Source organism: Mercenaria mercenaria, chromosome 16, assembly GCF_021730395.1.
Source record: "Mercenaria mercenaria strain notata chromosome 16, MADL_Memer_1, whole genome shotgun sequence".
Lineage (NCBI taxonomy): Eukaryota > Metazoa > Mollusca > Bivalvia > Venerida > Veneridae > Mercenaria > Mercenaria mercenaria.
The window spans coordinates 51,868,793-51,881,314 of NC_069376.1; the positions used below are offsets into that span (position 1 = coordinate 51,868,793).

General features: G+C 34.6%; 1 protein-coding gene across 1 annotated transcript; it reads left to right on the forward strand.

The window, feature by feature from the left end:
• The first annotated feature begins 881 nt into the window (after window positions 1–881).
• LOC123541228 (heat shock 70 kDa protein 12B-like) lies at window positions 882–10,947 on the forward strand. Its single transcript, XM_045326646.2, has 5 exons — window positions 882–1,036; window positions 4,153–4,439; window positions 6,339–6,557; window positions 8,948–9,083; window positions 9,828–10,947. Exons 1-5 carry the CDS (start codon window positions 985–987, stop codon window positions 10,889–10,891), a joined length of 1,758 nt encoding a protein of 585 aa, XP_045182581.2. The 5' UTR covers window positions 882–984; the 3' UTR covers window positions 10,892–10,947.
• The last annotated feature ends 1,575 nt before the right edge of the window (window positions 10,948–12,522 follow it).

Here is a 12,522-nt window from a genome sequence, read left to right on the forward strand (position 1 = left end):
AGCTAAGTTATTCTAAATTTAGTGTGTCGGTTTATACAACAAATGTGGTAACAGGAAATAAATCTTAAGTGGCTAATAAATAGATTAACATATACTTACTTCAAATTTAAATTTTACTAAAATATTGCTAATACAGTAATTCTTCATTCAAATTTTTAGTGTGGAATTTTTCATTTTCATGAGTTTTTTTTTTGTTTTCGAAGAAGCATTTGCGAACGTTCTTCAAAAAAAAAACCCATAAGTTTATCCCGTATTAAGATTGATTTAATGAAAATACACCAAAAAGGCATTTTATTTCACGTCAGTGTGGAAGTGCTCCATGTCATTTTTGTAAAGTGTTTGCGTTTTCGGGAAAACACTGTTTGCTTCGGGGTTAGCGTCTTTGGCAAAACCTGTTCTCTGCATGTAACTGCCGACTTCCCCACATGAATAAAAGGCGGACGAAGAATTACTGCATACACAACATTTTCATCAATCGTCATGCGCCTCGCCAGGGCATCTCACTCACGACCTCGTGCTTCGTGGATCTGCGCTGTCCCTTTTGAACTTAATGCGCGGACACAGAAAGAAACTAAACTATATGTTTAGTATCAAACCAACCACAACAGGGTTAGGGTGCTGTGTATCCCATACCGATGTAATATTTAGAAAAAAATTTTAGTGAAAACAATATTTTACGACTATCATTTTAATTTATTTTTCCTTTTTTGCCAACTTTATTTTTCTTACGGAGATAATATTTAACTCAACTGTAGAAAATACCAAAAAGACTACAATAAAAGATAATAGGTAAGGGTATCAAAACTGGTATCAATGACATCAAACTATCTTAATTTGCATTAGAACAAGATACAAGCTGTGTTGTTAATACTTTCACATGCGTGCGCATTCGTATACAGTTGCGTTTTTTACGCGCACGGTTTATATCTTAAACTAACTCTTAAATAAGTTAGTTCTCCTGCTTTTAGTGACAACAGCATAAACATGGGATATTCAAATTGTTTGTTTCTTGCGGGATTTATGCTGGGCTGTCTAGGTTAGTAGCATTCTTTGTTTGCACATCCTGAGTGTGTCGTTTATCATATAATAGAAATGGAAAATTATTTTTATAACATATTTGACGTCGTGCGATCAAATGAATTATTTTGGAGACGTTCGTCAAGTTGATTTAGACTATAATAGATGAAAAAAAGATTATTTTTATGTTTCAGCAGAAAAAGCAAACATTTGATAGAAAGAATATTACGTTTGTGTCTTTCCACTTTGACATGATTAAACTCGTTGAATAAATTAATAAAATAATAATCAAAATAATATTAATAATAATAATAATAATAATAATAATAATATCCGTTGTTTATTAGAGATTTGATTATATTTCATCAGTAAACTATCTACACATTTGCAGTTTTAGAAAAGAATAGTCAAACATTAAACGTCTTTTTTTGATTGTCATTAACTGCCTATCTTTATTCAAAAGGAAAGCCAGAACAGAACAGAACAGAACAGATTCTTTATTCAGACTTATAACGTCTACAAGTCACATTGTTCACATATATAATGCCAACGTGAAAATATACATGAAAAAGGACATATTACAAACAATGATTACAAAATGAATATAATTAAACAAATATAATGATAATCAGATGGAGAATGAACATGAAAAATTAGAATTCAACATTTAAAGGTGCATTTCTAAAAGCTTTGTTATTTGTATTTAAAAGTTGTATATATTTTTATACTGATGGATGCCTTTGGCGAGACCTTTGATGGTGGAGATAAGTTGGGTGTCACAGGAACGCCTTTTGCAGAAACCATGTTGGCTGTCTGAAGATATGGTGTAACGCACAGATTGCATAAAAGCCTGGACACTATTATTACGTGCATAAACACAAGAAAAATAGTTTTTGAAAAACACTTTTATCAAATTGTTTAGTTGAAACAATAATCATAGGACAGAAAACGATCTAATTAAGACAATGAGAAGTCACACATATTTCCTGTTCCAAAATAAAACAAGTGTCGCCATTGTTAGAATATCTCTGCTTTTGGTCAGTTACGGTATTGTCGCTAAGCTGAATACAAAAAGATAAACAAGGTTTTCATTAATGTATTAAAGTCTCGTCTAAACCATTCAAATTGCTTTAATTATTCATTTTTAACCCTGTTTAGTTATAATGGAACCTCAATAAAATATTTACCATTTGACATCCACGTTTCATATCGCGTGCCTGAAACATTGGTACAGTTGCGTAAATGTCGTCACGTTAAAAGATATTTTCAAATTTACTCAGGATAAAGAAAAAATATACACACAGAGAATATTAGGATATGTTTTCCGAATTTAAGTTTATCCAAGTCGGAGAAAATTTTATCCATGCGAGGCTTAGCTTAGGGGTTAAACTTCTCGGTGACCAGCTTCAGAAAACAATCAGCAAATATTCTATTCCTCCTGCCTTTTTTTCATTGATAAATATTTTCAACCTACTTAAACTTCCATTTCATTAATGTTTACTCTCTGGATAGGCATCTGTATTTCTGTGTTTTCAGAAGATCTTATCTTATCTTATCTTACGATTATTATTACATCACATGAATCATTCGTCTCAAGTTATTTATTGAAAATAATAGCCAAAGTATGGCATGAAATATAAAATGAAATTTGTGACATTTAAATGAATTTTGACAGATAATGTTAATATTCCTGTCTGTCTGCTACTTTACACACTTCAGCTTTATTGCTGTGCAAAGATCAGCATATAATTATACGGGTTTTGAAGGACTTTTCAGTTGCTATATAGAACAATATACGGACATGAGATATTGCATTCATTTTGCATTTTAAAGTTTAAATTGTTGTAGATGCGATGTCTTTTTCAAAACTGATATATTAATGATGTTCCATGTTGATCAACCCTTAATTGTATTGGCGACAAGCTTACAACATTAAATTATTAGTTCTTATGAATGAAAATGTAGTAAGTTAAAGATTTAGTTTTACGTGCATCTAAGTTTAGTGCATTTTGGGTATATAAATTTCAAGTACAACATGTCGAATTAAGACAGAGATTGAAGTTATTTGATAAGTTAATCTGACACTGGATATGTACCTGTAAAGAAATACTTTTTTATGAAAATAATATTGTTTGAGGACTAAATCTTAAACAAATAATCTGAATTATCAATTTTATTAAAGTTTAACGCCATCCAACTGATTAGCTGTTTTCTTTTTAAAAAATGTAAAGTTTCTTGTTTAACGTGGGTAGTAGACGAAAGTCCCAAACAAGAATGGATGGAACAACTTATTTGAAGTCGAGTCAACGGCAGGCGTTATATTTGCTCCCCCCCCCCCCCCCCATCACACACACACAACATTAAGTGTAGGCTGATACTGCTGGAAACAGTACCAATTTAAGCAATTCACCAAGCACTGAACACAAGTCGGGAAATCAGTCGCGACCGGGAATCGAACCCGGACCTTTGGACCGTTGTTGTCCAACCTGCTTACCACTGCACAACTGACTACCAAATAGTCATTCAATGAGGAAATGCTCACTGTCACTTTCTATGCTAAGCTTCCTGCTGTCAGAAACATAATGCCGCCATAGCATTACGTAATTGTAAATATGACTTTATTAGTTAGTTAGCTAATTTAGGGTTCCCTAAAACTATCTTTTTTTGACTTGTTCATTTTAAAAGGACAAGTTGAACACTAGAAAAATAATAGCAGCCGTACACGTTATTAAATATGTTTAAATAACTAAAACAAATACATGTATTAGCGCAGTCTGTATGTAGAAACATCTAAAGCGCATCAGTTCCACAACACAACTGAAATGTATAAATTACACAGTTCAGCATTAAAAACAAAATGTTCTAAAATGATACAGATTAAAGGATATTTAATATACTTTGCAGTCTAAAATTAAATTGTATGTGGAGGCAAGCTTTATAACAAAACTATGATTTGATAGCGAGACTGAATACCCACCAGAAAAGTGTAGGTTTAATCGAAATTCATTGTGTATAAGTAGACACATGCTTATCAGCACAAACTGATATGTTTGACTTATTTAGTGTAAATTAGGCGTATGTTGTAACTCGTTATTATTTCCAACAACAGTCATGTTATACTTTTGTCTTTCGTAGATTTCACAACAGCAGGCTCAGCGTATTCACTGGTGGTAGCATTTGATATTGGAACATCGTACAGCGGCTACGCATTTTCCTTCCGAAACGATTCTCTGAATATAACTTATGCAGACTTGGATCACCAATCACCGAAGACACTTAGCAGTGTCCTCCTCACACCGCGTAGAGAATTCCATTCATTTGGTACTCAAGCAGAAAATAAGTACCAGGAGCTTGCAGAGGACTTCAGCAACAATGAGTGGCTTCTTTTTAGAGGTTTCAAGATGGTTCTTCAAAATGACACGGTAACCGCATCTGTAATGTTTAACAGCCAACAACAAAAAGGCTGAGATTTATACCAACGACTTTGATAGGATGTTTCGTAACTTATTTAAGAAATAATGTATTCCAAACATTGACTTGTCGTTGAATAAAATCATTGTGAGAAAGCAGCCCGCGTGATAATAATATGCATCTTAACGAAAAACAATGATTTTATCCCAGGAAAAAAATTACTGCACTGTTAGATATATTATTTCGATTCTAGCACGATATCAACGACACTTATCTTCATCTGTGACATTATCAAATATTTTGGCATGTTTTGTCTGTAATGTTTCATGCAATGACGTAATCATTATCACGTGCAAACAGTGACATTGTTGCATAATAATACACAGTGTCAGTCTTTTGTTTTAAATTATTTAATTAAATTCTCGTATATCTTAAGGTAGTTCTGCACGTTTGATAAACCGGAAGTGACTGCGTAAAGTCATTTATCTGGAAAACATAGAATAAAGCCTAGATTCGGCGTACGGAAATGAAAATCAGTTTAAGAATTAATTAATGGCAACGTTTGGGTAAATTTATTACAATGACACAGTTACTGTCTTTATAAAGTTAAATATGATATTAAAACATCTGACACATTAAATAATTCAAAATAATATCTTAAAATTAGCGTGAAATGTCCGGTTCACTTTAATTAAATATCTCCAACATAAGTACACGGATTTATACATTGTATTTCACAACATAGGCCATACGTTTATTTACAACTGAGAGAAGTTTCATTAAAATCTTCAATGTAGAAACATTTCTATTCGCGAAAATGTTATGAAAGCTTTCCCATGAACTCCCATTATAAAAAAATTGCGTGAGATTCAAATTTCCCAAATCAGTCTAGCAAACAATCAAGTACACGACCCTATCTTTTTTATTTGCTTGATTTTCTAAGAATATTCTGAAGTTTTGAAAAATCATAGTTCAAACAGAATCTACGTTGTAGAAATAATTTCGATCCTAACGTGCAGAACTACCTTAAACAAACATATATGTTTATTCTTTTGTAAAGTGTTATGCTGGAGTCATTGATGTTTCGCCCCGTAGACTGGTAAGGGCGACAGTACGTTAGATCGATTCTAAGACGCAAAGATAATGCGATGCATGATGCAAAGAGATATTTACATAGCACTTTTGCATCGTATTATCGCGTTTCTGCTTCGTATCATTGATAAAGCGCGATGTTACTTTCATCGTAATACATGTACCATAGGTTGAACGGCAGTTGTGTGATAATACGATGCGGTAACACAGTCCCAACGTGCAGTATTTATCATTCATTCTCTTGCCTCGTTTTTATGATTTTTCAAATCGTATCATTACACCATCGGATAGAAGCATCGTATTATTGCACTTCTACCGATCCTACCAAAAACTACTGGCCGAAATGCAAAACAACGACGGCCCTGACAAAACAACATACTTCACGTAATGTCTTTTTTTCTGTTTTAATTTTATTTTTGTTGTTTTTCTTTGGCAGCGGGGTGGGGTGGGGTGGGGGGAGGGAGGGTGTTGTTAGGGGGGAGGTGGTTAACGACACACCGACACAAATACATGTCATATGGGGACTTTCCAGCTTTGATGATGGAGGAGTACTCCAGGTGCCCCTCCGTTATTTCATCACCGGCGGGCACCATCACCGGCGGGCACCTGGGTAGAACCACGGACCTTCCCTAATCCAGCTGGATGGCTTCCTCACATGAAGAATTCTACGCCCTGTGGGAGGAGCAAGTGATTCGAGGTCAGCGACATTAACTGCCGGACGATGGAGCCCCCTTGGAAAATGTTTTGAGAGAAATAACATACTACTTCAGCATAGCTGTAGCTTTAATTGATGTGTTTTTTCTTTCTTTATTTTACAGAAAATAACACGATCAACAACAGTAGAAGATATTAATGGTGTGTCTGTGCCCGCAATATCGATATTTACTATGTCGATCCGCTTCTTGAAGAATCACTTTTTGAACAAAGTAACCAAACAATTTCCTGGTTTGGAAGAAAATGATATTAGATATGTTCTTACAGTGCCTGCAATCTGGGGTGACACGGCCAAATCGTTTATGCGGAAGGCAGCAGTAGAAGTGAGTATATCTCGTTACCACCATAAGTAAAAAAGACATAAGAGGGTGATTCAATAAATTCTGTCACTATCTTTGAAATATACCATTGGGAAGATATATGGTCTTAATAGCGGGTGCTTACACAATATAACTGTGAAATTTTAATTTAATCTATTTACAATTGATTAATTCACCCCTTGGTGCATTATACATACTTATATACGCTGGCTATATTTGGCTGATATGAAACGTGAAGAAAAAGTGGAAACAGTGTTAACGTTAAAGCCCGAGTTTACTTACTGGTATCTCGGAAACAAATATTTGCTGAACTGTTCTGTATCCATGGTAATGCTGTAGAGACAATGGGGTCAAAATAGTCTTCAAGACAGTAACACCAACAAAAAATACTAATAGAACTTAGAAGGTATTAAATGCCATTTTCGTCAATTCTAATGGCAAGGTTGTAAAGATTTATTGCAAAGAGGCTAAAACCATCACAGGCAAGTTCTAAAAAAATGAATTACAGCTTTCAAAATGTTATCAAAATAAAGTTCCGAGTAAATGTGTCTTTTTTCTATTTTCCTTACTAAGTATAATGCTTGCAGGTACACGCTTTGCCCTTATAAGTGTTCGTGGTTCTACAAATTTTCTGTGTCTCAACAGTTTAGAAATAGAATACACTACCTTACAAAGTTTAGCCTAGATTTTTAGGTAATGGATAGCAAGACTCCACAAGTGTAGAATAGCTTGAAGAGATGGGCTGAAAATTTGTAATTTAGGCGTACGAAGATCAATGACAAATTTTATTGAATCACCCCCTTGTACTATCCAGTGTAACACGATACTATTGATAAATCATACGTTGACACTCTAAAACGGTTATCGTTATATCATAGGAGATGTTGACCACTTGAAGCATTGTTTAAACAAGACTATGATGGCCATACGATGATGGCCTTATCTTGAATATAATGTCATGGCATTGGCAAACAATGAAATGGGAAAAAAGCTCTTACATTAACTCTTAGCTGTGAACGTTTACACGCAACCATTTGTAATGAATTGAATCTACCAACTAGGGATTAATTTGTATGAATACTTGAGTCCCTAACTTTATGGAAGTAGACGTACATGTATGGAAAGATTGGGTGAAAAAAAAGACACAAAATATTCTAAATTGAAGTACAGCGTTCCTGAGCATTTTTATTGTGAGAGAAAGTCAAGTACCTTTTTAATGGCTCCCTAACAGCCTAATTTGACATGGCACGTAAAAGCTAGCTGCCGTAAGGTCTTTAACATCACTATCAGTGGCAAATTGTTAAATTGATAAAAAGATGTCAAAAGATACCATTCTGTTTGATATTTTGGTAAACAAATTAAAAATGTCACACTTTAATGGCTATAATAAATTTGTACTTTGGAGCTGTCCCAGGTTTTAAATGTATAGTTCAATGCATAATTGGCATTAGATACACTGTGAATGGAATTTAATATTTCACTGGTTACAGACAATTGTATTAGTGTTTTAAGTTTTAAATCAGTCTCTTGATCTGATCTAAATCACTTGCCGTCAGCAGGCTAAACGTTAAGTTACTCCAATAATCTCTTTTAGATGACCTGTAGATACTGCTTCCAATAATATCTTGATCCTAACATTTCTTTTAATTTTGGAGAATAATCTTGTTTCTGAAGTGTTCCGTTTGTTACTAATTTACAAACTTCAGTCCGTTGTTGTCCGAAACTCTGTACAAGGAATGGATCTTTTAACATGCTCACGGAATGTTCGGAGAAGCAAAAGGATTAAATGGATGGTATCGGGTTTGCTTACTATATACTTAAACTTAGGATTAACTCCTCTTCGTCATTTAAGGCATTAATATGCATTTGAGCCGTGCCATGAGAAAACCAACATAGTGGCTTTGCGACCAGCATGGATCCAGACCAGCCTGCGCATCCGCGCAGTCTGGTCAGGATCCATGCTGTTCGCTGTCAAAGCCTATTGGAATTAGAGAAACTGTTAGCGAACAGCATGGATCCTGACCAGACTGCGCGGATGCGCAGGCTGGTCTGGATCCATGCTGGTCGCAAAGCCACTATGTTGGTTTTCTCATGGCACGGCTCATTTGACTTTTAATAAATACAAATGCAATACAAAATGACAAATTTAGAATAAAAAGAACACGAATGCGATCTGATGTATTTGGTGTTGTTTTTTTATCCATGAGGTAACCAGATACTTGATTTGTTAACCGTTTAGAAGTGTGGAGCTGTTTAATGTGACCGAGGTCATATCCGGATATCCATCCTTCGTTTTATCTCAATGTCGGTTTTACGGTTTTTCTGTTTATCTTTCTCAAATTTAATAACACCTTGATTAGTAACATATGAATTCTGCAACATTCTACTTTTAGGCAGGTATATGGAATTCTAATCTAAAGCTTGCCCTAGAGTCCGAGGAAGCTTTTATTGGATGGCAGACTGTGATGGCTGGCAAAGAAGCAGCTCTTTCTAAACCTGGGGCACGGTTTATGGTACTGGACCTTGGAGGTGTGTTGAAAATGCCATACTATTGTAGTGACAGTGTTTTACATGTGTTTACAAAGTTTTAATGTGTTGTAGACGGTAACCTCAGAATATTTATATTCAACATATGTTTTTATAGAAAGAATCGTTGTTTTTTTGTATAAAAACATTGGTGTCATATCAAGATAGGCCCTTTCTGTGAGACTGCACTGACGTCCTTCGCAAGAGGAAATTAAGAAAATGTCGTCGTTCCGAAACATCTTTTAAAATTAGACACCAAAATTTCAAAAAGAACGTTAAATTATAGTTAGACGGTAAAGATAAAAAATAGAACTTTGCTTTAAATATTATTTATCTCGATTATTTCATGTAACTTTGGTGTAAATTGTGTTTTTGCTGAAGTAGACTGGTCGTATCTCTGTCTGTTGGTAATCATTATAATTTCTGATCAATAACTGAGTATGTGCTTATTGCAATAAGCCAGCTTCATATTATATCAAAAGTTAATAACACAATCACCTCAAAATTAAATTTTTTTCAATGACTGGATCAGAGGCAAGGCATAAAAGAGTTTCCTTTTAATTTGAAACGCTTAGATATTCAACGAGATTTAACTTTAAAACTTCTTGAAAAAGTACCCTGCATTTATGAAATGAAGTTTTCTGTTTTGGGAATATATATATAAGGTTTAAATTTTAGATTAAAAATTTAATTTACACTGACACCTAGAGATCTATTATGTATATAAACAATTTGTTTGAATTTTAGGTGGTATTGTAGAAAGTTCTGTTCAGGAAATACAGCAGGAGCAGGATAAGACCACTTTGAAAGTGGTACACAAAGCCAGTGGTGGACCATGGGGAGGAAACACTGTTAACAACAATTTCTTGCAGTTACTGACCAATTTGTTTAGCCGACCCGTAATGGAGCGTTTCAAAAAAGATAACATGGCTGACTTTCTAGAACTGGAGAAGGAATTCGAGCAGAAGAAACGACACTTAGCGGCAAAAGGTGATGGTAATATTAATTTTTATGGTCTGGCATCGCTGGTTGACATTTATAATAGTAAAGTTGAACAAACAACTTTGAGAGAAAAGATCGCTGCAATGGGGTTTAGTGAGAGAATATCATATAATTTAACTAGCAGTGTGCTAAAAGTTGATAAATCTGTTATCAAGGAGTTGTTTTCTTCCCCACTGGGAAACATTATTTCCTTTGTTAAGAACATAACCGGTGAACCGGGTATGCAGTCTGTTAAGACTATGATAGTTCTTGGTGGATTCGGAAAAAGTGAAATTGTTAGAGATGAATTGCAAAAACAGATAACAGGTTTACAAATCATCACACCAAAAGATGCGGATGTAGTTGTTCTTAACGGAACCGTTCTGTTTGGACATACTCCTGATTGCATTATTGCTCGTGTCATGACCTACACATACGGTGTAAGAGTGATGGAGAATTTCAATGCAAACATCCATCCAATAGAGAAAATGGTCAAGATTGGTGAAAAAGAGATGGTTGATGATATATTTGATGTACTAGTGCATGTTGATGAAGAAGTCAAAGTTGGCCAAGAAATAAAAAGAGATTTTCTCAATGAAATCAATGTTCAGAAGAAAGGTCTATTCATTTATAAATCAACCGAACGCGATCCAGATTACGTGACGGGAAAGGGATGTTCTCTTCTCGGCGAAGTCCTTCTTGATAAAGAGGGAAACATTTCTAACGATGGCAGGGCTGATGTTACATTTGTGTTTGGAGATACTGAACTAAGTGTGAAGGTACGCAGCAAGACAAGACTGACCATGAAATACATTACCACTTTATACTGAACACTTTGTAGCGATAGGTGCTTGTAAATACATGAAACAAAAATGTCTTATTTTAACTCTAGCAGATGAAGTTTACTAACACTAATCATTGTTTCATATAAAAACTACCCACTTAAGGTCTTTTTTTACCTACCTTTATAGAGCATCACTTTTTTCTACACTTATTTTTCATGCAAGTTCCATTAGTTTATACGAACTGGTGAAGCAAGTTCTATAACTTACATTAAACACTCTCAACACCTCATTGCCACTGGAATCCATCGCCACGATGCTATGAGAGAAGAGAATCCAGTTTCCCTTTTAATGCTGAGTGCCAAGCAAAGGGGGGTTTTTGTATGACGCGGCCGAGAATCGAACTCACGCCTTCCTGCACTCGAAGCGGACGCTCTACCACTAGGCTATCGAGACAAGTTCTATCAATAAGAAAAATGTAAAAAAAAATATGGGTTTGACTAACTCCGAGGGAAATACTAATTAGTTGAGTTCTATTATCATTTTAGCACGCATGTTTGCTTACGTCCGTATCCAAAAAATCCCTAATTTCGTTTTCGATCCTGCAAAACTTGCCGTTGAAATATACAGATGGAAAGCATATTTTTACATGCAGTATGCATGCATTCTTCAGCGCGAAATTTTGGTTAAAGCCTTTGTTCTGCACATAAGTGTGCAAAATATCTATTACTTTGGATTTCTTTAATCTAGACCACTAAAACACACTTTTGACCGAATAACTGACCTTATTTCTGTATAATAAAAACATATTTCATCTAAGCATTATTAGTTATTTCTAATTTTCAACAGATACATATTATTATTTTGTTATTATTTTTAACATGTAAGGTTTATACTATAATTGTTATTGCCTTTCATTTCACAAACTACGACTAAGATGTTTTTTTACCATTTTAATTAATTTTGTGTACATTTAATAACCAGATTAAGTTGTGTATATTTATAATGTTATGTTTGCTTTTCAGTTTTTGTTTACTACCTGCGCATTGCATGCTCAATATGTAACAGTGTTTCTCAGTATATGCTGGAATAACAAGTACATGCACAGTTTTATATTTCATACTTCTACAAGTACATGCACAAATATTCGATGATTATTTCACAATGATATTATTGTTTATAAATGACCTATTAGACAAATATATGCTATCAAAGAATGCAGCAAAGCAAAATGAAAAGCAGTTTGACTGAGTATGTTCGTGAGATTTGATAAAAAGTGCAACACTTCTCACGCCCACTAACACGGTGTAGTCTGAGATTCGTTTGTGCCATGATATCCAGCAATACGCATGCGCACAAAATGGTTTAGCTCTTGCATGTGAACGACAAGCTAGATGTAATTGTCTCCACATGTCTTGTGAAAGATATTATGGGCGATTATCATCCAACTTTACAAGGATTGATTAGTGTAAGGCCTAATGGTGCATATTGTTGGCATGTTATGGTAATGGTGCATATTGTCCGCATGTTATGGTTCAGTGATTTTCAACGGAGTAATGGCCCTTGATTTGTCAAAGTGACCTTGTCTGCGCAACTTCATCGACGTTATCATGAGGAATAACACCAGATTCTATTAAAATGCTCATTGCCAATCCCAGTTGTGCATATCTTCGACATCT